This window comes from Meles meles, chromosome 10, assembly GCF_922984935.1.
Source record: "Meles meles chromosome 10, mMelMel3.1 paternal haplotype, whole genome shotgun sequence".
NCBI lineage: Eukaryota > Metazoa > Chordata > Mammalia > Carnivora > Mustelidae > Meles > Meles meles.
Window position 1 is genome coordinate 46,984,518 of NC_060075.1, and position 26,018 is coordinate 47,010,535.

The 26,018-nt window shown below is 38.0% G+C and overlaps 1 protein-coding gene across 1 annotated transcript in view; it reads right to left on the minus strand.

Moving 5' to 3' along the window:
* Positions 1-26,018, minus strand: part of ZNRF2 (zinc and ring finger 2) — a 103,558-nt gene that overhangs the window by 36,087 nt on the left and 41,453 nt on the right. Inside the window, exon 2 of the mRNA XM_046020462.1 lies at positions 15,010-15,105. Coding sequence (XP_045876418.1) covers positions 15,010-15,105 — 96 coding nt within the window. The remainder of the gene's footprint in view (positions 1-15,009; positions 15,106-26,018) is intronic.

Genomic DNA, 26,018 nt, shown 5'->3' on the forward strand with positions numbered 1-26,018 from the left:
ACCTACGTTATAGTAATTATGTAATAACAAAATCACAGCAACATTCTATAAAGTAAAGAAGTACAGACAATACAAATGAAAACCGAAGTATCAGCAGTAGACTTAAATTCACCTCAGTCCATGACAAATCAAGTGACAAACAAGGTGGATACGGAAGACCTTAAACTGAACATGAATATGGAATGCTTGCCAAAAATGACCACATATTAAACCACAAAGAAAAACTTAGTAAATTAAAATACAAAAATAGGGGGCACCTGGGTGGCTCAGTGGGTTAAGCCTCTGCCTTCAGCTCAGGTCATGATCTCAGGGTCCTGGGATCGAGCCCCACATCAGGCTCTCTGCTCAGCAGGGAGCCTGCTTCTTCCTCTCTCTCTGCCTGCCTCTCTGCTTAATAAATAAATCTTAAAAAAAAAATACAAAAATAGTACAGAGAGCATCCTCTGATCATCATATAGTAAAACTAGAAAACAAACAGCGAAACTGGAAGAAATAGGCACCTAACATCTAGACATTTAAAGACTCTCGCTTAACTTCTGAGTTAAAGAAGAGAGCCCCAAAATATACAATGTCTAAACAAGAAGAAGAAAGTAACAGTGATAAAAATACTATGTATCAGAATCTATGGACCAGAGCTAAAATATAAGAGAAAAACTCACAGCCTTGCATATTTATGATGAAAAAGGAAGGAAGAGGGTGTCTGGGTGGCTCAGTGGGTTAAGCCTCTGCCTTCGACTCAGGTCATGATCTCAGGGTCCAGGGATCTAGTCCCACATCCGGCTCTCTGCTTGGCAGGGAGCCTGCTTCCTCCTCTCTCTCTCTCTGCCTGCCTCTCTGCCTACTTGTGATCTCTCTCTGTCAAATAAATAAATAAAATCTTTAAAAAAAAGAAAAGAAAAAGGAAGGAAGAAAGAAGAACAAAAGAAAACTAATTAATACCTCCCAGTAGACAAGGAAAAGCACATCTAAGGAATCAGAAAAAATAAATATTTTTAAAAGCCTAAGAAATGAATTTTAAAACAGGAAAAAATGGTAGAGCCAAAGGTATCTAATGGTGAAAGACAGCAAACACTGATACATTAAGTTAAGAAAAAATTGGGAAAATATCACATTTTGGCAGAAAATAAATCCTTAAGATACTAATTTGCTAACAATACGCAGCAATGAAATATATAATTTTCTACTTTAAAGAAGCAAAACAGACTGAAGGCAGAAATCCAAACAGATCAATTTCTACAGAAATCAGAGACAGCTGTCCTAGAGCGATCCTCAAAAAGCATGAGGCCCAGACACTTCCACAGGGAGTTATACCAAACCTTTGAAGTTCAGATGATTTGAATGGTATTTATACAGCTGCAGAGCATAGAAAAAGGAAATCTAAATGATTTCTTCTGAAGCAAGCATAACATTGATTCTAAGACTCAAAAAAGATTACCCCCACACCAGTCCAATCTCAGTTTTACAAAAATCCTAACTGAGATACTAGCAAATACACTCCAGCACTACACTGAAAGTAAAACTCCAAGTATTATCAGAAAAAACAAGTTCACATACATCATGGACCAAAAAAGGCTTCCAGGACTGTATCCCATTGACCTACTCATACACATACAAAAATACCAGGAACAATTTAATATCCATCAATAAGGGACTGGTTCATCAACTGTGGCTCACCCACCTATAAATAAAATATAAGGTAATTGTAAAGAACCATGAAATTCATTTGGAATAATTTCCAGGACATATTATGAATAAAAAACTTGAAGTTCAGAACCATCTAAAGCATGGTATCACCATATAAAAAGTGTGGGGGCAGATTATGTGTATATATTTACATAAGCGTTAAGTATTTCTGGAAGGGTCACAAGAACGGTAGGACTGGCTGCCCCTGGATAGGGTGACTGAGGGACTGAGGTGAGAGGGATATTCTTTGCGCCTTCACTCGATATTCTTTGCGCCTCTTTGCTTTGGGACCACGGCAAACATGTTACCTATTCGAACACAAAATTAAAAACAGTAACACGGAAAGGGTGAACTGAAAGCCAGCAGGTGAATGCAAACAAAAAGAAATTGTTGGAAGACAATTCTCCAGGGTCTCTCGTGTTTCAGCATGTCTCAGGCTCTCTCTTTTCAATGATTTTTGTAGAGCAAACAGCCTCGGAAGACGGAGACAGTGTCCTCTGGAGCCAACGGCAGACAGCTTACTTCCCAGGATGAAAGATTCAGGTTCCCTACCTAAGCTCAGGTCTCCTCTTTTGCAGTGCAACTTACTGAGTGTGCAGATACCACCCGGTCCTTCTCGTAACACCCTTTGGAGGTGATGGAGGAAGGAGCACAAGAAAAAGCTGATTATTCTGGCTACTGCTATGAGTAATAACATTAGAAGTCCTTTGATTCTGGTTTCTGCCAGAATCCATCAAATTGTGGCAGGCTAATTCGTCAGCTTTCAGGAAGCCTGCTTCCTCCTCTCTCTCTGCCTGCCTATCTGCCTACTTGTGATCTCTCTGTCAAATAAAAAAAAAAAAAAAAAAAAAAAAAACTTAAAAAAAAAATCAGATAAAACAGACTATTATTAGGTAAAGCAAAAGAGAGCAGCTTATAATATAAAAACATTCAATACAAAAGAAAAATCATAAATATCTAAAACCAGGGAAAAATGTGCTGCAAGGCAAGTATCACCAAAAGAAATTTTAGAGACTTTAAAAAGAAAAAATTAATAAAATTACAGCCATAGAGGGGATACTATAACAAATTCCTTCCTAAATCTGTCAGACTATGTAGACCAGACATAAGCAAGGATACAGACTATTTCAATAATGTAATCAAACTCAATTTATTAGATATGCATATATACAGATACGTATTTAAAAAGTAAGTAAATCTAGTATTGCCATCAAAAATGAGTTTTCATTACACATCTCTCCCCCAAAAAATGTATCTTTGAAATGCAGAAGCCTTTTTTCTAGCTAACCCCTGAATCACGCAGATTAAAAAGTGAAAAGTTATCTAGTAAATAACAAAGACCGTTTTATATTAAAATCCCAGAGTAACTAAAGCTCTTACAAGAAAAGTACTTCTATTTCTAAAACAGTTTTACTATTAAAATGGGAAGACTGAAAAAGGGGCACCTAGATGGCTCAGTTAAGTGTCTGCCTTCAGCTCAGATTATGATCTCAGGGTCCTGGTGGGATTAAGCCCTCCATCTCTGCGCTCTCACTCTCTCAAATAAATAAAAATAAATCTTAAAAAAAAAAAAAAAAACCGTGGGAGGGGGTGGGGTGTGGTGGGAGGTTGAGGAACCAGGTGGTGGGTAATAGGGAGGGCACGTACTGCATGGAGCACTGGGTGTGATGCCAGAACAATGAACACTGTTATGCTGTAAATAAGCAAATAAAAATAAATTAATTAATTAAAAAAAAAAAAACCTGGAAAAAAGTAGCTTTAAATTGTACGTTAGTAGCTTTATTTACAACTCTGAAACAGCTTCTTTGAAAATATCAATGAAATATATGCCCCTTTTAGCTAGCTAGCTAAAGGCACAAGAAGTACAAAACAAAAAGGTGTAACATTTGAAGGAAACATTTGAATGAAAAAGGCAATATAGCCACAAAGACATTAAAAGATTAAAACAACTATAAAAAAATGTTATATGCAATGCTATGACAATTAATTACGAAATCTAGAGGATAAGGATTATTTTCTAGCAGAATGCAAATTCTCAAAACCAACTCAGGAGTAGGAAAATCTGAACACACTAATGATCACAAAAGTCAGAAAGACTGCCATAGATCTACCTTTAAAAGGTAGATGGTTTTATAGGTGAACTCTATCCGATCTGAGAAGAACAGTACTTTCTAGGTGAAATTATCCCAGAGCAAACATGGAAAGGAGCGTTCCCATTCATTTTTGCCAGCATAATTTTGTCTAACGAAAGTTTGGTATCAATGTTTTAACAGAGCAGTAACACATGGGTCAAACAGAGTTCAATCCAGTCACATTAGAAATCAAGAAAACTCGACTAAGACATTACAAAATCAACATAATTTATCAACAAATAAAAAAGGGAAAAAAAGTTGGGACACCTGGGTGGCTCAGTTGATTAAGCAACTGCCTTCAGCTCAGGTCATGATCCTGTAGTGCCAGGATCAAGTCCCAGGTCCGCTCCCTGCTCAACAGGGAGCCTGCTCTCCCTCTGACCCTATCCCCTCTCATGCTCTCTCTCATTCTCTCTCAAATAAATACATAAAATCTTTAAGGGGGGGCATTTAATAAAATTAAGCTATTTTTTTGCCTAAAGTAAAGAAGAAAAATGGCATGTAGTCAATAAATATAATTTACCATAACTCAAAACAAGCATCCATTAAGCAGTGAAACACTAAAGACAATGAACAAGACAGGCATGCCCACTGGCGCCATTATTATCTACATTATTTTTAAGCTTCAAACTACTGCAGTAACACAAAAACAAAACATGTATATAAAACTTGGAAACACCTTCACTGGCAGATGAGAGTTACAGGTCTAGAAAATCCAAGGATTCACCTATAACCAACAGCTTCTCTTTGTATCAGCAAAACCAGTTTGAAATTCAAATGGTAAAAACAAATGCTATTCGTAACAGTAACAAAACTATAAAATACTAGATATAAACTTAAGTTTAACACTAAAAATATAGGTTCTCAATGAATCAAAACAAATGTAGAGACAATCCAAGTTTCCTTGACAGGTAAACTGAAAACTTAGAACAGCACCGAGCAAGAACAGTGTGTACACCTGAAACTTATACAATGTTATATACCAAGTTTACCTCAATTTGAAAAAAGACAGCATACATCTTTCTTACCAGTTTAATAAAGGGTAACACACATAGTCCAGTTGAGTCTTTTGTTAATGAGTAAACTATATATTCAACTCCTCTGTACTCTTATATAATAACCATAAAATGTCTAAGTTAGAAAATAAGACTTCATGATAGAAGCCCTCGCTGTGAGAATTCGGCAATATAAAACCCAAAATAACACAAAGATTAACTCACATCTTCCCTCTAAAAATGATAAAGTCTTGTGTTGCTGGGCTTACAATAATAGCATTCATTCCTCTAAATCCTTCTCATGCACACTATGATGTTTATAATAAACTAAGATCTAAAAAAAAAAAAAGTAAGATCATGTACTTCAAACTATGGATATGTGCCACATACAGTATGTTTAGGTGTATTCTGGGAGTACTTATGATCAGAGAGCATATATGGCACATAAAATTTTGGAAGAAAATTCTTTTATATCAACACATTTGTTAATGTGGAAATTTAATTTTTTTTTTTTAAAACTAAAGAAATGTATGGTTTCCATCTTAGGATTAAGTCTCCAGGTTAAACTTTTCCTATTCTGTACTCATTTACTGACTGACTGATGGACTCAGATATATTTAACTTAAACTTTTGGTTCTGACCCAGTATTATGCTATACCAATTTTGTTGCCCAAATTGTTCACTGGAAGCTGAGACTGGTTCCTGTGTCCCTCTGACACCACCTTACTTTTTTCAATTTCGAACACTTCCTAGCTTTCAGACAACACAAAATCTCCAGGTTCCTCTCTATTTTCTCTGCTCCAGCCCTAGAATCAGCCGCTTTGCCAAAGGAGCCTGGTTCTTTTTACTGGAGATTTATTTTTAAATATTTAGAAATCAAGATCTAGGTGTTAGGTGTCAAAGGTTTTTTAATTATAAAAAGGTTGCTTGTGGGTTGCCTGGGTGGCTCAGTGGGTTAAGCCTCTGCCTTAGGCTCAGGTCAGGATCTCAGGGTCCTGGGATGGAGCCTGCATGGGGCCCTCTGCTCAGCAGGGAGCCTGCTTTTCTCCCTCTCCCTGCCTCTCTGCCTACTTGTGCTCTGTCAAAGAAATAAATAAAATCTTTAAAAAAAAAAAAAAAAACAAAAGAAGGTTACTGGCACCAAAAAGCATTGTAAGGAAAGGCCTAAGACTGAGGTAAACACCAAGGAGTAGAGTTTGAGATTAAGCTAAGAGGACACCCAAGTAACAGTAATCTAGGAGGTGCTGAAAGGTCAAGAAGCCTGGAGACTCCAATCAGTCTAGCAGAAAATGGAAGAAAACAAACAAATCATAAATCTTATGATTATTTGGATGGCAAAGGAGGGCTATCTAGAATATATTCTTTATGGCTTTTACTGTTATATTACCTTACTTCACTTAAAAATGTTAAGAGTTAATTACAATTCCCCCCAAAATACAGCGCCATTATGCTAATACTGCCTTCCCTGAAACCAAACCACTCAGTGGCTGGGAAGATAATATTCAATGCCCTCTCTGAGGCAAATCCAGGGCAGTATTCTGAATTATCAGGGCTACTGTGACTTAAACAGGAGGAGAAAAAGCATTTAAAAAAAAAAAAAAAGATTACTTAAGTAATAGATGGTTATGGGGCTCAGTTGTTAAGGGTCTGCCTTTGGCTCAGGTCATGATCCGAGTGTCCTGGGATGGAGCCCCACATCGAGTTTTTTTGTTTGTTTGTTTTTTTGTTTTTTTTTTAATTTTTTTTGGCAGACAGAGATCACAAGCAGGCAGAGAGGCAGGCAGAGAGAGAGAGGAGGAAGCAGGCTCCCTGCTTGAGCAGAGAGCCCAATGCGGGGCTCGATCCCAGGACCCTGGGATCATGACCTGAGCCGAAGGCAGAGGCTTTAACCCACTGAGCCACCCAGGCGCCCCCACCTCGAGTTTTCTTGATTATGCTTTGCTTTTATAGAGGGAAAACATAAAAAAAAAAAAATAAGAGAACTTTGGAAATGCACTTTATTTGTATTTGTATTGGAATTCCTTGAAAATAAGACTGTCAATACTACACATCTTAACCAAAACAAGAATAGCAACCAGTACAAAATCTTTCTCTCTTTGAGGATAAGTATAGTTGGTTCATTCGGTCTTCTTAAGATCTCTGATGTGTTTCTTTGGATTTCTTAAAATCAGCAAAGCTTAATTTGAATGTTAGAATGATTTTTTTTTTTAAATCAGTATTATGAAAGTGATGCAAGGATAAGGAGAACACAAAAGAGGTAGAACTGACAAATGATATGAGAGATGTACGAAATGAGACAAATCAAGAACTGGTAAATAAAAAAATGTCCTCATCCTGAAATTTTATTGATGAAATCAGAAATGGAATCTAAAACCTACCTCAGGCTTTCGAAATCTACCAGTACTTCCTTCTCACTGAACTGTGTATTTTAGTTCAATTTCTATTCTATGTATCTCCTTTGAAAAGGATGCCCTAAGGAATGTATCTCCAGAGAAACAGTTATCCACATGTAGTCACTGTACTTTCTACAGTACTTCAATTTCTATAGGGAGATAAAAGGATCTAGGCTTGGGGTGCCTGGGTGGCTCCGTGGGTTAAGCCTCTGTCTTCAGCTCAGGTCATGATCTCAGGGTCCTGGGATCCAGCCCTGCATTGGGCTCTCTGCTCAGCAGGGAACCTGCTTCCTCCTCTCTCTGCCTGCTGCTCTGCCTACTTGTGATTTCTGTCAAATAAATAAATGAAATCTTTAAAAAAAAAAAAAAAAAAAGGATCTAGGCTTCCACAGGAAGTCTAATTCAGACTTCAGATTTTAGATGTGTAGGCCACCAAGGTGCCCATAAAAAGCAGGAATTTTTTTTTTTTTTCCATCAAACTGCAGCTTTAAATTGAGAGCAGAGTCAGATTACCCTCCTACTGCCCCCCCCCCCCCCGCAACTGCTTTTCCAAATCTTATACAATTCTGCTATGAAAGACATCTAATTTGGAATTAAGTAACTATGGGCTTTTAAAATAAAATACCAAAGGAACTGCAGATTTGTTAGCATGTTAAAAATACGGCACCTACTATAGGTTTACCTCTTTAAGTCAAAGGTAGTATCTCTTAGTAAGAACAGGTCTTGTTTACTTAGCACTCGCTACCTACAAAGAACTATGCATGATTTCCCACTTGATTCTTATAATCTATTAGAGGCACTCCTTCTAGTCCTAAGTTTCTGGGAGAGAAAAACCAAGATCAAGATGACACAGCTATTAAGTGGTAAAATAAGGATTTGAACTTAGCAAGCTGAATTCAAAGTCAGTACTTTGTTCAAGTCAGTTAGTACTTTGCAGTTCTTTAACAATGTTTTTAATGCAAATTGGTGCTGCTTTTGAGCAGCTATGTATTAAAAATAGGGCAGTAAAATTGAATTTAATATCTATAGGCATAAAACTTCTTAATGGCATACAATGGATAAGACTGTAACAATGTTTAAGTTTCTCACAGGACCATGCCTGATCCATTGCCTTTTTATAAACACATACTAAATTTTAAATTACTACATATATCAAAAAGCATTTAGAAATGTTAACACAAGTGGAATAAGGTAGTATTTTTCAGGTTACTTTAACATTTTTCTCTTTTTATTAGGTACTTGGTTTATGTTGTCTCTAGGTATGATTTTATTTTTATTTATACTGCTTGGCATCATAATGCTCCTGTAAAATCGGAGAACTCTTGTCTTTGAGCAATTCTAGAAGATTCTCTGCCATTTCCTTTCAAACATTGTTGCCAATTCCATCTCCCATTATACATATGTTGCACCTTTTGTCTCACAGTCTTTTAGTGAGCCTATCATTTGGACTGTAAACTTCATAAATATTTCTCAGGGTTTTTTCCTCCCTCACTAGGTGGGAACAAGATGGCTAGAGTGGGTTGGAGTTGAGTTTTTCCCTTCTCTCAGGTCAGTCAGGTTCTGTTCTGGTTAACTAGTTTCTCTGAGGCAGGCCCTGTTAGGAAGAGTCCTCTGATGTATTTCAAAATGGTCCCCTTCTCCTTCCTCTTACCATAGAACAGGAGGGGATTCTTCCCCCATATTTACAATGGGAACCTGGTCTAGCTCCTGGAGGACAATCTTACAAAACTGTGGGAGCCCCACTGTGACTAGGTCTCCCTGGAGTTTAAAGTCCTCGGACTTGTCTGCACTGAGCCCCCAGCAATTCATCAATTACAGTTCAGGTTTACCTACCCTAGCACTGGTTTCCCGCAGTGGTTCCCATTCCTGAGCGTCTGCTCAACCTGAGACTTGTCTCTGCAATCACTGAGGGAGGCTGGCAGTTTTCCTGTGTCCTCCCTCCCATCTCCTCTTATGAATTCAAGAAAAGTTACTGATTTTTCAGTCTGAACCAGCTTTTTACTTAGTTTTTAGGACAGAGGGCTACTTCCAAATTTCTTACATGTGGAGCTAGAAACCAGAAATCAACTCCATCTCTTTTTCTGAGATTTTACATATGGTAGATGCTCTCATCCCAGGCTCCTCTCTCCACCGCTGTTATACTCTGCTTAATTTTCTCAGACCCATCTTATACCTCACTAATTCTCCTCAGAGCTCTAATTGGCTGTTTAATCTATTTGTTGTGATTTAATTTCAGTGACTGAAGTCTAAAGGGTTTAATTTGTCTTATTCACTATGTGTCTTCAAAAAAAAAAAAAACGTATTTCCCATTCATTCTTTTGTCACTACAATGATTGAAAATAAATCTAAAGTTCTTAGGGGTAGTAATTCTAATCACACCTGCTCTCACTCCTTGTGTATTTTTAATTTTTCATACAGGTTCACCTTTAATAGACAGTGACTGCATTTTTCTAAAGGAATCCCATGTGGGTTTTAGAACGGTTGTGCTTTTGTTTTCTAGGATGTCATCTATTCTAAAATTTCTATGATCCAGTATAAGGGATCTGACACTTTCTACTGCCTTCAGTTTCACTGTATTGCATGACAATTTATGGGACAAAAAAATTAACTTTACCTCAATGCTGTCCCATAATGTAATCTTTACAAAGTCATTTAAAGCTATTAGGAATCCACATTTAAGTTAAAACTCAACCCCAATAACTATCAATGCAAAATATGAACAGAGATGTCAAATCGCATGTAATCGAAACTCCACAAAGTCAAAGTTTATACAAACTCTAACAATGATAACTGCCCCCTTACTTTAAAACCCTGCTTTATGGCTGTCCTTTTTTTAACCACAAATATAACAGATATGTCATTTTCAAAAATATCCTGAATTCACAAAGATTAAACATGCGGAGGGGGTATTAAAACCAAGAAAATGCAGTCTGTAAGGCAGAGAGTAAGTTTACAACTTAAAATGCCACTGGAAGGCTACTTATCCACACTGGAATCCAGGTCTGAGTGCCTGGTGCATAAGGATCTTCAACACTTGAGTGAGTCTGTGCTTTACATTCTCTGGCGGACTGCACAGAACGCGGGAACCTTCTTTCTCACTTTCATTACAAAAAGAGTTCCCTTCCAAGCGACTCAATCTTTCTTCAAATTTGTTTACAGTAATAGTCACATCACCCTCTCAGCAGTCAGGTTTATTCCTGATGATTGTGAAAAGCTCTGCTTTGATTCACTGATAAGTTTGTAATGAACTCAAGAAAAGCCAGCCTTCAGTTACATGTCCTGCAGGTACATATGAACACGCGTTAAGTACCAATTTCTACTAAAGCAAAGATTTCTTAAATACGAACCTTACTACCTTCATTTACACTCCTGTAAACTAAAATAAAACTGAACTTTATAGGACACAAAACACGCTATGATCTAGTGAACTTTAAAGACCAATAAAATCAAGACTAAGAACTTGCTAACAGTATTTCATCTTTTGGTTTTGGTTCTGAAACACTTTAGAAAATGAGGAACAAAGAAATGAAGAGACTCTATGCCCTAACTTTATATTAAGTTCACAGACTACACAGTGAATTATTAGGTCCATAAACTAAACAATGAAGCACACAGAAAAGGGGGAAAGTATATGAAATAGTCAGTGATGACTGACAGAAGGACAAAAATGTTCACCTTTAGCCCAGAAGGCAGATCTATAGCCTGCATAGTTCTGATAAGGATCAAATCCGGACTGGTTTCTACATTCTTACAGGGTCTCATGACTGCCTGTATGTCACCCATAGTTAATATCAAGCTGAATGATAAGAACCAGAGAAATCTTGTGAAAGTAGTTTTACGAGTAGAAATTTGAAGAAAACATTTATGATCTAATATTCCCTTCATGTCCCCTCTGCCTTGAACACTAAGCATATACCCACCGGCTTCGTGCAGAAAAGTTTAGCTCTTCCTGCCTACAATAAATAAACTTACCAAGTTGCATTGTAAAAGGTCTCACTAGTTCTTTCTTAACTTCCAGAGCATACTCAGTGATCATGCAACAGGCAGGCAGTCCCTGACTTAAGGGCAGTCGATACAGATGAACACTCACTGTGGCACTCTGCATTTTTTCCATCCTACCAAAACACCACTTGCAATAGGTAAGCACCCACATCATTCTGAATCATTCCCTGCCAGACTGCCTTGGGCCTCCTACCTGAACCTCTGTCGAGCCAGCTGCCTCAACCCTGAGAGCTTCTACCTAGCCAATTTTCTTCTTCAGTTACCAAGACTTGAGTATTTGCATATATTATTACAGGTTAAAGAAAACAAACAAAAAAACAAAAATCATTGTCAGCTAGTCTGGAAACCAAACACTTAAAGAGTAATATCTCTGAGATAAATCTGAAACTCTGAATCATCAGTTTATGTTTAAATTTCTGAAATTCATGCTATTGTAGAGTTTGACTATAAATATATCCAGCCTGAAAAACAAGCTCAACTAATCAATCTTCTTGCTCTGAATATTAACAGTTAAATTAGTATACATTTAACAAATACTTTTCAAAATTTCATTCTAGTTAGTTTAGGAAAGGCTGTAAAAGGTATAATAAACACCATGCTAAAAAATTTCTCATTTGAGTATCAACACAATTTACACACCCTACCTCTGATGCACATCTTTCTTTAGAATCAATTTTTAGGAATTCAAACTCAAAGTTAGAAGACCATGTGACTGACACGAGATTTTCTGACTCAACTTGCTCTGCACTTTTGTAGTGATCCTCCTTACGCGTTCAACTGCCCAATTTTATCACCTGTGATAGATGAGATTTGGGAGACTGAAGGATAACAGAATCTGCTACCTCAAAATAAGCCTCCTTGGTATAGGATTATTTTCTAGAGATTGAAAAACAGATGCAGAAGCTCTGGAAACAGAGTAAACATTATCCTTTTGTAGGGAAATTTGCATTTATAAAGGAAATCTCCATTTGTAAAACTGTCATAAGAGACAATTACAAAGAGAATCTATCTTATCAGTGGAGAAGACACCCGGACTTAAATATGCATAACAAACGCTCCAATTTTCCCTGAAACTCCCATAACTAGAAGCTCCCAACCCCACCCTCACTTTGTCTTTAGCTGAAAATGGCATTAAACCCACATTCTATATCATCTCAGAGATTTACTCCCTTCTCCCAGGATATCTCCCATGTATACAAGTCTTAAGCATTGCTAAACTTCTGTTTTCCTCTTATTAATCTGTCTTTTATTAGAGGTCTCTGCCAAGAACTCAGAAGGGTAGACCAGATCATTTTTTTTTTTCCCTTCCCTACAGGGTGCTGCCCTCAAAACAGCCTGGTGTAAGAATTCCTGCAGACGGTAATGGGAAGGCATACTGCCCATCAGCCACCACTCTCTAACCTCAAACAGCCAATCCAAACAACTTTTTCTTTTACCACAGCTGGCCACTGTCCCATTTTTAAAACTTCCAAGAGCCATATATAATTTTTAGGTAGAAACTGTTTTTGGCTCCTTTTTTCGAACATTTATAGACAGTTAATATATATTTAACAAATTAAAAAGTTTCAGATCTACCTACCATAAAGTAGGTAGCCATTCTTAAAAATATTTGCACCTTTATTTGCTTTTCCCATTAAGTTTACTAACATCTGAATTTGAAGACTATTAGGTATTTAAAACCTAAATTCTTGGTTTATAGTTTTCAATAACAAAAATTCAACTGAGTAAATTTTGAAGATCTAATTGGCTTTATTAATCAATTCATGAATTAGGTAGCATTCTGTCTAGCACGTAGAGGGGAGCTCCAAAGGGCTACAAGAAAGGAAAGGTTTTTAAAGGTAGAGAGGTGGAAAAAAGAAAATCATTTGCAAAGTACCCATTGTTTTAGTCAAGGTCACCCTTCTCAGGGGGAACTGGAGGCATCTATCACATTTCTTAGTGCTGACCAGGAAATTCTCATGTTGACTGGTTAAAGGCTACAAGGGGGGTAGGGGGGTGAGAAACTGCAGCTAGGTTAGGTATTAAGTCTTGGTTTACTGACTTGGTGCCTTGACTTAAGTGACACCATTTTGGGCCTGTGGGTTCCTTTTCAACAACACTATACCCAAGCAGAAGATTACATATTGATTCTTGGAGGTATCTTCAAGACACCAAATACATGAGCTAGTAAAAAATAAACTCCTGCCTTGAGGCGCCTGGGTGGCTTGGTGGGTTAAAGCCTCTGCCTTTGGCTCAGGTCATGATCTCAGGGTCCTGGGATCGAGCCTGGCATCTGGCTCTCTGTTCTGCAGGGAGCCTGCTTGTCCCTCGATCTCTGCCTACTTGTGATCCCTCTGTCAAATAAGTAAGTAAAATCTTAAAAAACAAACAAACCAACAAACAATCTCTTGGCTTAAGCCCAGTTAAGGAAATTAAAAACTGCCAAATATCAACATTCACAAAAATTGTAGCATATTCATATATATGTAGCATGTATGATTTATATATATATATCTCTCTCTCACAATAAGGAAATGTACAGAATATTAAGGTTATGTGCAAACATTGTTCAAGGAATTAACATTTTTGCTTTCAAAATTCACGGCTAGACTCTTAACATTTAAGGATTTTTATTTTCAAAACGCTTGCAATAAACATAATTATGGAGGGTAATGATAAGACAATGGAGTACAAATGAGAAACAAGCCCCATCACTTTTATCTCAAATTTTGAGCCTGACTGAGAATGTTTGTTTTTTAAGTAACTGATTTTTAATTATACTATGCAAGGTAACCAATTCAATTTCACAATGCAAGAAGGTTTGGATATAATCAACAGGTGCATTTACTATTCAAAGGAACTGCTATAATCTTCTTTTACTTATTCACTGGAAAATAAAAGGGGGGAAGGGTTCTATTGTCAGTACTATAATGGTGTGGCTGAAGCACAGCTCTATTAGAAAGAGATTCCTAAATCAGTTTGCAAAAGAGCTAGACAGGGTAACATGTTTATGTCAATATTAAAGTCTACTTCCCACCCAGCATTTTTGTAATCTGGGGAGAAATCTCAAATTCTTTTTTTTTTTTTAAATTTCAAATTCTTAAGTGGGCTAAACTGGTTAACTTCTGGCTGATGCTCAGCTGTAGGATCCATCTGTTTTATTCACTGTTGTATCCCAACCTCCTAACACTACATCTCGTACTCCACAGGTTCTCATATTTACTGAAGGGTCCCTGGGTGGCTCAGCGGTTTAAGTGACCATTCTTGATTTTGCTGGGGTCATTATCTCCTGCCGTGGAACCTTGTGCTCAGCAGTCTGTCTGCCTGTCTCTCTCCAGGGCCTTTGACCCTCACCCAAATCATACACTCTCAAATAAATAAACAAAATCTTTAAAGAAAAAAAGACATTTGTTGAATGAAGTCAACCTTTCAATTGGGTTCACTGTTTACTGGTGTTCTTCCTACTCATTCTATTTCAAACCAAATAGTACATTTGAAAAATCCGTGAAATTTCTTGTAGGCTTTTGAAATTTGTCTATTTATGAATTTTTGAAAAAAGCCAGGAATGAACTGTGTGTGTGTGTGTGTGTGTGTGTTTTAAGTCTATTTCAAAATGTACCAAGGCTACATTGAGAAATCTTGCCTAGGATTTTAAATGTCTGGAGATCGTGGTCAGGAAAGAATGGTAAAGCCAAAGCATCATACCTAACTAAAAAACCAGTTAGCTCCAGGGTTCCTTCCCTTTTAAATTTTACCTGAAACATAAAATTCATAAAATCTAAGGTAATTCTAATTTAAAATAGCATTTTAAAGCACCAGACTTACCATTATAGGTTATTCTTGGCTTTGTTAAACACATCACAAGATGCAAATCCATTTCATCTGAAGGTACAAATTTTGAGCATACGGGGCACTTAAATCCTAAAAAGTAAAAGAAACGCATTTCACTCAATTACTCCAAATATCCAATTCTACTTCTTAAAAAAGCATAAAGACAAAAAGCTTTTCAAATTTCAATATTATACTTAAAGTAATACACTACTTGATTTCAAGTTAGGTTGGGAAAAGTTTCAACTATAATAACTGACTTCAACCAATTTACAAAGACCATCCCATTTCAAATGAAATAAGTACAGATGAGAAGAATTAGGCTCACTACAAAACTCCCATATCTTTTCCTAACATATGGGTCCAATCATTCTTGTTCCTAATTTTTTACATTAACCTGAACATTTAATTTTGTGGAAATTACCTTTCCCAGCTTAGTAGGGCACAATTTGAGTCACAAGGTTTTTACAGCTACACAGTACCTTAAAACTATTCTACTCTACTGACCTTTTAAAAATTATTCTGATGAAGAAAGTCAATATTGGCAAAAACCAGATCTAGAATCCAAGACTTCTGTCTTCTAGTACAGTGATCTTTCTCACACTATGCTACTACATTCACAGTGCAAACCAAAAATGGGATCAAGTAAGGAAAGATTTCCCAGTCAACTCTGACACTTAAACATTCGTTCTGCACTAAGTATTGGCCTGAAGTAGTCTATTAAAATAAACTGGATGCTGACGGAGAGAATATGCTATGTATTCAGGTCTATCCTACTCCCTCAACTACCAAGGTAACCGTCCCATCTCTGATTCCTTACCATGGCCCTGCTGCCCTACTGCTCCCTCTCTGACATCCCGAAGCAGATGAACAACGCTGGACGCCTGATTCAAGATAGCCAATTTATAGTTCGGCTAGAACAATAAACCACAAGTGGCACATAAAAAGATGGTCTGGGCCAACCTGTTTTTCTGGGAAATGTGACAAGAAACAACAAGAGAGTACACTTGTCAGCTGTAAAGAGCTGAGGCAGAAAGAGCACATTTAGGTTTGAGACCCACCAGCGGCTCATGTAAGCTGAACTTATAAGAGAACAGAAAACTACTGGCTTGCATGGAGACCTCGAAGCAGATGTGCAGACAGGAGGAGAAGTACCTTGAGAGACAAGAGCTAGTAAGAAGGGTAGTGAAAGAACAGTCCCTGCCGCTGCCACGGAATCTTCCAGCTCTATACTTCTGGCTCATGTGTGTTCTTGGAGGCGCTCTCCTCTATTCACTGTGACCAAAATGTGCCAGACTAGAATCATACACTTCATGCAGAACTTTTTATACAAATCAGGAAAAGTTCCTGGAATGGGTACTTAATCCAGGTATTCAACGTCCTAAATGAAATATATGATTTGAACACTGCTTTTGACATTGTAGTAAATGCATTTTAAAATAAAGAATAAAGGTAGGGTTACTTCCCCTTCTTGAAAACCACCAAAATAAAGAGGGAAGGAAATTCATTTAAGATGAAACTACAAAATAGCTAAAATCCCCAAATTATACCAATATAAGGAAATTTAAGTCAATTGAGTCAATATAAGTCAAATTTAAGTCAAATGACTCCTTCAAGTAGCGTTCATATTTCAAAGACCAACAATCTTTTACTTGCAATTGAAAAAAAAAAAGAAAATCTTCCCCTTTAAGTTAGAAAGGACATCAAAGAGGGAAAGAGGAAACCAATTTTCTAACTACTGACCAGAATCATCTGAGTATAGGCATATAAACTCTTAAGTTATCAAAAACACAATACTGTGAAGTACTGAGAGGATCCAACTGCTCAGGAAGTAGAGCCAAAGGAAAGAGAACTCTATGGGCAAACAACCACCTGGATTTCTAGTTAAGTACAATAAATTAGTATGTTTCTTTCTTCTCCCATCTAAAATCCACTGAAATGAGAATAAAAGAAATTAAGATAAAGAACCTGAGACCACAGATGATAAAAGAGAAACTACCAGGACTGAGAAAACAGACATCCCAAGTGCCTGTGGAAGTCAGTCAAGTCTCACTACCTAATTCTCAAAGGATTCAAAAGCTACACCTCTGAATGACTCCCCAAGACAATAACATCTAAATTGATTCCAAGACTGGGGCAGGATGGGGGGGAATCCCTAGATTCTCAATACATGACATATAGCAACTACAAGAAACTACAGTTCCCCAACTACAGCAGGAGAATGAAAGCTAACTATAGAATACAAGACCCAAAATAGAGATCTGAGGAACCCAGGCACAGCAATGGGAAGGAAGAGAAGAAAACACAGGGCTTAAAGATCCACAGAAAAGGGCCCATCTGCCAACTTCCTTTACCAAGAAATTGGTAGACTCTTCTTTTAAATCAAAATGACCCACAGAACAGAACATCAAGAACCTTGTCCGTGGATAAGCCCCAGCCTTAAACATAAAGCTTCCCATCAAGCTTTTCAGCCCCTTGCTCATAAACATAATGCAACCGAAGAAAAAAAATTTGCATGGTTAAAAGAGAACACACCAGAAACAAATCCAAAAAAAACCAAAATATTTACAACATCCCAGAAGGACAATATCCTTGATGCACAAAGAATTCTTAAAAACTGTGGAAAATCAAACACCAGTTAGAAAAATGGGCAAAGTTTTAAACCAGTATTTCACCAAAAGGATATTCAACTGAACTTTAAACAAACACTGCACATTATCAGAATAGAAGAAGCACCTTCCTCTTAAGTTCTTTTTTTTTTTTTTTTTAAAGATTTTATTTATTTGACAGAGAGACCACAAGTAGGCAGAGAGAGAGGAGGGGAAGCAGGCTCCCCGCTGAGCAAAGCCCAAGGCAGGGCTCGATCCCAGGACCCTGAGGTCATAACCTGAGCTGAAGGCAGAGGCTTAACCCACTGAGCCACCCAGGCACCCCAAGTTCTTTTTCTTTATTCCCATTTTAGTAGGTCTTAGGAGGGAAGAGAAACACGTGTTTAATTCACATTGTTTAACTAGAAATCCAGGTTAGTCCAATGTACTACAGCTTTCTCTCCTTAGGCTTTACTTTTTCTGTACATTAAGAAATCACTACTTACCCCAGAATGGCAAAAACTCAAAACCTTGACAACATACTGTTGGTGAAGCTGTGAGGAACAAGTACTTTCATTCACTGCTAGTAGGAATGCAAAATTTTACAAGCTCTAAGGAGGGCAATCTGGAAATATCTAACTCGATTACATATGTATTTATCTTCTGATCTAGCAATCCCATTTCTAGCTTCTCACCCTGAAGGTATGTCCCCAAAACACAAAAAACACAAGCACAGATAGAAGATTCTGAGGAGACAGCAGAGCTGGCAGAACTGGCCTCCCCACCTAAATAATTGTGCTGGTGGAGTCTGTCTCAGGGAACTGTTCTGGCACTCTGGAGTTAACTAAAGGCTTGCAACTAACTTCACGACAAAGACGAGGACAGTACACTGTGGTTAATTTCAACTCTGAGCAAAGTTAACAGTCACCTTTCCTACCACACCCCACCCCCAGTCACATGACAAGGCACTTGTTCTTGGAGCAGCTTACACAGAGCTTGCAAGAACCAGGGTGGCCATAGATAACTGTCCTCCAAATACTGGGACCTTGCACTCTGATCGCTGCTTCCCATCCAAGAGGTACAGAAACAGAGAAGGGTAGTCATTGCTGTCAGACCTTCCCCATTATTAAGCCCTTACCCCACTCAAGCTGAAACTTCAAGGGGCTTTAAAGGGCCTATGCCCTTTCCCCTCCCTTTATTTCCCACTTCTCCGCCCTTTGGGAGCCCAACATTAAAGACTAGGAGATTAAAAAACAACTATACATACAGGGGAAATCAGAAAGACTGTGTACGCCCAGGGCAAGTCTTGGAGAAGACCTTAAATTTTTACTTCAGGCTGATGATCCTTGTCAGAGACAGCCTACAATACCTCCCAAAAAACAATTTAAAAAAAAAAAGGCAGCAAGACAGAGGGAAGGGGGAAAATCTGATTTCCAGAATTAACATATTATTAGATTAGAATAACCAGTTTTCAGCAAAGAACAAAACAAAAACCTTAACCATAACCCCCCCCAAAACCCATAAAGTATGGCCTTTATTTATTATTTTTTAAAGATTTTATTTATTTGATAGAGAGAGAGCGAGCAACAGAGGCAACACAAGCAGGGGGAATGGAAGAGGGATAAACAGGCTTCCCGCTGAGCAGGGAGCCCAAAGTGGGGCTTGAACCCAGGACCCTGGGATCATGACCTGAGCCAAAGGTAGATGCTTAATGACTGAGCCACCCAGGTGCCCCAGAAGTATGTCCTTTAAAGGAAAAAAAGAAATAAAACTGTCCCTGAAAAAGCTCTGATGGCAGATATACTAACCAGATTTTTAAATGTCTAGCTTAAAGATGCTCAAAAAACAAAGGAAGATGTAGAGAAGATCAAGAAAATATGATCGAAATATCAATAAATAGAAAACCTAAATAGAAACCATAAAGAAATTCTAGACCTGAAAAGTGTAGTAACTGAAATGAAAAACTTACTAGAGCAATTCAAAGACTCATTTGAGGGCGCCTGGGTGGCTCAGTGGGTTAAGCCGCTGCCTTCGGCTCAGGTCATGATCTCAGGGTCCTGGGATCGAGTCCCGCATTGGGCTCTCTGCTCAGCAGGGAGCCTGCTTCCCTCTCTCTCTCTCTGCCTGCCTCTCTGCCTACTTGTGATCTCTGTCTGTCAAATAAATAAATAAAATCTTTAAAAAAAAAAAAAAGACTCATTTGAGCAGGAAGAAATAATCCATGAACTTTAAGATAGGACAATGGAAATTATCGTGTCTGAGGAACAGAGAGAAATAAAGACAGAAGAAAAGTGACCAGAGCCTAAGGGACCCATGGGACACCAACAAGTAGAGCAAAATATGCACTATGGGAGTCCCAGTAAGAGAGACAAGGGCAGAGAGAATATATTAAGAAATAATGTCTGAAAACTTGCCAAATTTGATTGAAGACATGAATATAAACATCTAAAAAGCTCAACAACCTCGACTAAGATGAACTCAACAGCACCCATGCCAGGATACATTATATTCAAACTTCCAAAAGACAAAGGAATTTTGAAAACAGCAAAACAAAGGTGACCATCATATTAAGGGATCCTAACATTTTAAGCAGATTTCTCATGAGAAATTTTGGAGTCTAGAAGGCAGTGAGCTGAGTGATGTACTTAAAGGGCTCAAAGAAAAACAACAACATCCTATATCCAGCATAACTCCTTCAAAGGTAAGGGAGAAATCGTAAAATTCCCAGATAAACAAAAGCTGAGAAGTTCATCACTAGACCCATCCTAGAGGAAATGGAGAAAAAAAAAAAACGAAAAACAAAAACCACCACCACAAAAAACTAGACAGTAACTCAAAACCATAATGAGAAATAAAGATCTCAATAAAGGTCTTCAGATCAAGGGCAACTGTTTTCAGGGAACTGTACTAAGCGAACTGCACCCAAGAATCTTTATCTATTCACATCTGGACCTGACTCCAATAACAAGATCCTGGAATCAAACTGATGCCCTACTGGGATGAGACTGTGTGAGTGCTGGAAAGAAGTGCATACATCTCACATATGGAAGGGATGTGAACTGTCATCGCTAGAAGGCAGACTATGTATACAATCTCCAAATACAGTTGCTTTCAATTTCATGCACCCTGTTTCTCACATTAAGAGAAGACTAATTCTTCTCTCCTTAAATCTGGGCCAGCGTAAATGCTCTGGTTGATCAAGAGTGCAGAAGTGATGTTCTGGAATTTGAGATAAATCTTAAATGCTTTGCAGCTCCCACTTGACCTTTTGGAATCCTCACTTTTGGGATACTCCCTTTCAGAACCCAACTGACATGTTCTAGGAAGTTCCTGCCACACAGGTCACAAATAGGCATTTCAGCTAGAGCCTGAGGTGAGCCCTGAGCTGACAACCAGCATCAGTTGCCAGGTATAATGGGTGAGCCACCTTGGATGTTGCATTACTTTCAACTTTCAGATGACTCTAGCCCCAACTTCCATAGGCAACTGCTTGAGAGACTCGCCAAGGGAGAGCTCCAACAACTAATTCAATTCTACTCATAGAACCTCAAGAAATAATAAATTTATGTTTTAATTAAAACACACACATACACAGTAAATTATGATGGCACTCTTTGGAAATCGCACAATCCTGTAAACACAGTGAAGACACATAGTGCAGAAACCATTAGGCATCTACACAACGGAACACTCTGCAGTTATAAAAAGGAAATGAGGAAGGTCTCTATGAACTGATGGAGAGATATCAAGGCTATCTTAAGTGAAAAAAGCAATGTGAAAAAAAATGCAATGTGAGGCAAACTACGGTGCAACAAAGAAGAGTAACTAATACATATGCATGTATGTATCTGCAAATAGCGAAACAAGAAAGGATAAACTTCAAATTAAGGTTTATATACATGTTGCCTGTAGGTAGTTAAAATGTGGTTAAAAAAAAGGAAAAAAGGGGTGCCTGGGTAGCTCAGTGGGTTAAAGCCTCTGCCTTCGGCTCAGATCATGATCCCAGGGTCCTGGGATTGAGCCCCGCATCAGGCTCTCTGCTCAGCAGGGATCCTGCTTTCCACTCTCTCTCTGCCTACTTGTGATCTCTCTCAAACAAACAAATTTAAAAAAAAAAAAAAAGGAAAAAGGTATTCGAATGTACCTTTTAATACAGTTTTTGACTTTTGCACAATGTTACTGAATATATATCCAAAAATAAAACAAGAATTAGGGGGAAATCCCTACTAAAATTAAATATAAATGGACACAAATGAATGTAACTAAATACCAGAAACAAATACACACATGCCTATGCATGTGCAGGTACACACATGTGTACATATACATGTATACACACACACAGGGACCCAGAAGCAATGATACCTCCATAGCAAAAAGCAGACTCAACCCCCAGATTTTGGGTTTCTTACTATCATTCCTCCATGAAGAGAAACAAGAGCTCTTTGGAGAAAAATCTGAGTTCTAGGTCTGGGACAGGGAAAGTACAAGGTGAACCTAGAATATCTTGTCATGCCAGACTAAGGAAGTGCTCAAAAACTGATATGAACACATAAAAAGGCAAAGGAGCCAGCTTGAAAGAGCTTCTCCTAGTCAGATTTGGATCTGAGAATCAAAATGGATAATGACATAACAGATCACAGTATCTTACAGTGGGTTAAGCCGCTGCCTTCGGCTCAGGTCATGATCTCAGGGTCCTGGGATCGAGTCCCGCATCGGGCTCTCTGCTCAGCAGCGAGCCTGCTTCCCTCTCTCTCTCTCTGCCTGCCTCTCTGTCTACTTGTGATCTCTCTCTGTCAAATAAATAAATAAAATCTTTAAAAAAAAAAAAAAAAAAAAAAAAAAAAAAAAAAAAAGAATGCAAAAGTATATATAAATAATTACATTCTGAAAATATCAACCCAAGATCACTTAATTAACACAGATAAAAAGGTACTCTTAAAATGGAGAAACTACTTGACCTCACCTTAAATGTTCAAACTTAGTATCACCAACAAAAAGACAAGCAGACATCCGTGTTTCCTGATGTGCTTCACGGAGTACACAATACTTACATATACTTCCACCAAATATAACTAGAACCTCATTATGAGGAAATTTAGAAAAAGCCTCCAACATACAAGACGTACACCAAAACATTCATAGAAAAGAGTAAATATGATAAAACTACCAACACAGGAAACAAAAAAAAAAACCTTAGCACTGCTGAACCCCAAAAATCTTCTAAGATTTCAATTTATTTTTGTTTCTGCGTATTTGACTTGATGTATCAGGTATTTAGTTTTGGGGTCCATTTTATATCTTTGGAGGTTTTCCCAAATTTTCTCATCCGTCCCACTAAGTCAAGATAACTGCACCCACAAAACAAGAGATTTTAAGAACAGAGCAGCAAACAAAAGCTCCTCAAACTTTTAATGAAATTAAGAATTCTTAACTAACAATTTGGGGCACCTGGGTGGCTCAGTGGGTTAAAGCCTCTGCCTTCAGCTCAGGTCGTGATCCCAGGGTTCTGGGATCGAGCCCCGCGTCGGGCTCTCTGCTCCGCAGGGAGCCTGCTTTCCCCTCTCTCTCTGCCTGCCTCTCTGCCTAGTTGTGATTTCTCACTGTCAAATAAATAAAATGTTAAAAATAAAAAGAATTCTTGGGGCGCCTGGGTGGCTCAGTGGGTTAAGCCTCTGCCTTCAGCTCAGGTCATGATCTCAGGGTCCTGGGATGGAGCCCCACATCAGGCTCTCTGCTCAGCGGGGAGCCTGCTTCCTCCTCTCTCTCTGCCTGCCTCTCTGCTTACTCGTGATCTCTGTCAAATAAACAAATCTTAAAAAAAAAAAAAAAAAAAAAAAGAATTCTTAACTAACAATTCAAATAGACAGCTGGAATATTAACTTAAGGTACTAATGATGCCAAATGATAATAACAATGAACATTTAGTATCTACCAGGAAATTTTCTAAGTACTTTGGGTGAATGAACTCATTTATTCCCACATTGAGTGAGGTACTAATACAACCCAATTTACACATGAAAAACGGAAAGAGTACTAAGTAACTTCACACAGCTAGAAACTGGCAAAGCCAGAAATCAAACTGGGCTTCAGGCTTCAGAGCCTAAGTCTTCAACCATCACTCTGCACATCTTTTTTTAACCTCTCAAGAAGCAGAATTAAAAATCAAACAGGAGAATAATAAAGTCAGAAGATCGATCCAGGTGGTCTAACATCCAACCAACTAGAAACAGACTTGAAATAAATGGGAGAAACTACCAAACACATAATTTCCCAAACTGAAATTCCTGACTATGCGAACTGAAAGAATGTACCCATACAACAAAGGAAAAGAAATAGCCATACCAAGGTATGGTACTGTGACATAACAGAGTATTAGGGGAAGAATAAAGTCTAAAAACTTTCAGAAAGAAAAAAGATGAAAAGTACCTAGAACAGTTTCCCAGACTTTTAAATTTTTTTGCCTTTCATGATACTAATATTTTTGCAGAGTCTAGTTAACTACCTTCCAGAATTAGAATGGTGTTAGTCTTCTCAATAGCAACATCTGAAAGCAGACAAATGAAGCAGTAACTTTAAGACTCTGAAAATTATTTCACTCAGACTATACACCCAAACTATTACATAGTCACACACATTTTATCGAAGTATAGGCAGAGTATCAAAAACTGTCCTTCCTCTGCACCCTCCAGAAGTTTCTAGAACACAAGGTCCACTGAAACAAAGGAGCAAATTGAAAAGAAGAAAAAACAAAGAGAAAGACACCAAGATATAGGAAATAAGCTCTCTCATAGGAGAGAAGTGGAGAAAAATCCTTGGATAATGTGTAACAGGTCTAGAAGATATTTGGCCCAGACTGGAAGAGGGGCGTAGAGGATGCAAGGAGAAGAGGAAGAGGCTGGAAAATGGCACGGAGTGAACAGGTAAGGTTTCTTGATGTGTCATATCAGATGGAAAACAGTGTTGTGCTCAGACAGTTTTGTAATTCTTTTTCAAGGTTGGGAAGAACTGACAGGAACTTAGAAAATCAAGTAAGTGAATAGATGGAGGCAATTTTTAACTACAAGACAAATATACAACAGAAAATGTAATCCACAGTCATAAACAATGAGTATCAAGATCATTTAAAAAAAGATGTTCAAAAGGTAGAAGGATAAAAATGAAGACAGGTGATATATATAAAACCTCATCTTTCATAAAATAAACAGTTAATAGTTAACATTTTAAAAAATTAAAAAGCATATTACTCATAAATATGGAAGTAAATGTAATAAGTAACACCTATGAGTGTTGAAAACAGGTTGTCTCAAGAAAATAAAAATCAGGAGTTGGGGAGAGTCGAGGCAAGAGAATAATGATATTTATTATAAAACTCTAAGTACTGGGGCACCTGGGTGGCTGAGTGGGTTAAAGCCTCTGCCTTCCACTCAGATCATAATCCAGGATCCTGGGATCAAGCCCCACATCGGACTCTCTGCTCAGCAGGGAGGCTGCTTCCCCTCCTCTCTCTGCTTGTCCTCTGCCTACGTGTGATCTCTGTCAAATAAATAAATAAAATCTTTAAAAAAAAACAACAAAACACTGGAAGTACTTTTTTCAAAATATATACATATTATTACTTTATTTAAATTTTACTTAAAATTTTTTTTTCTTAAAGATTTTATTTATTTATTTGACAGAGAGAGATCACAAGCAGACAGAGAGGCAGGCAGAGAGAGAGAGAGGGAAGCAGGCTCGCCGCTGAGCAGAGAGCCCGATGCGGGACTCGATCCCAGGACCCTGAGATCATGACCTGAGCCGAAGGCAGCGGCTTAACCTACTGAGCCACCCAGGCGCCCTTACTTAAAATTTTTTTAAAAGATTTTATTTATTTGACAGAGAGAGAGATCACAAGTAGGCAGAGGCAGGCAGAGGGAGAGCGGGGAAGCAGGCTCCCTGCTGAGCAGAGAGCCTGCAGCTCTATCCCAGGACACGGAGATCATGACCTGAGCTTAAGGCAACGGCTTTAACCCACTGAGCCACCCAGGTGCCCCAAAATTTTACATAAATTTTAATTAAAAAACTATTTTAAAGGAAGAAATGTCTTCAGAGCACAGGACACATCAGCCTAGTGAAAAAGTATTCTGTGAGAACATATCCCAACTGAAGTTGCTGCCTCCCTTAGATCACTTTCTCTACTTCCCCACACTGTTCTTCCCTTGACAACAGTTTCAACTAGAAGTCACTCCATTCTTTGATGATTAATAATAAAAAAGATTTCAGTATGGGACGTATGTACTGTATGAATCCACCATACAGACAAAACACAAAAGGCAATGACTGAGACAAATCAGAGAACTCCGGAAAAAGCTTAATAGTTCAGCAAATAAATATGACAATAAACCTGTAAAAGAAATAAAAACCACAGAAGACCTGGAG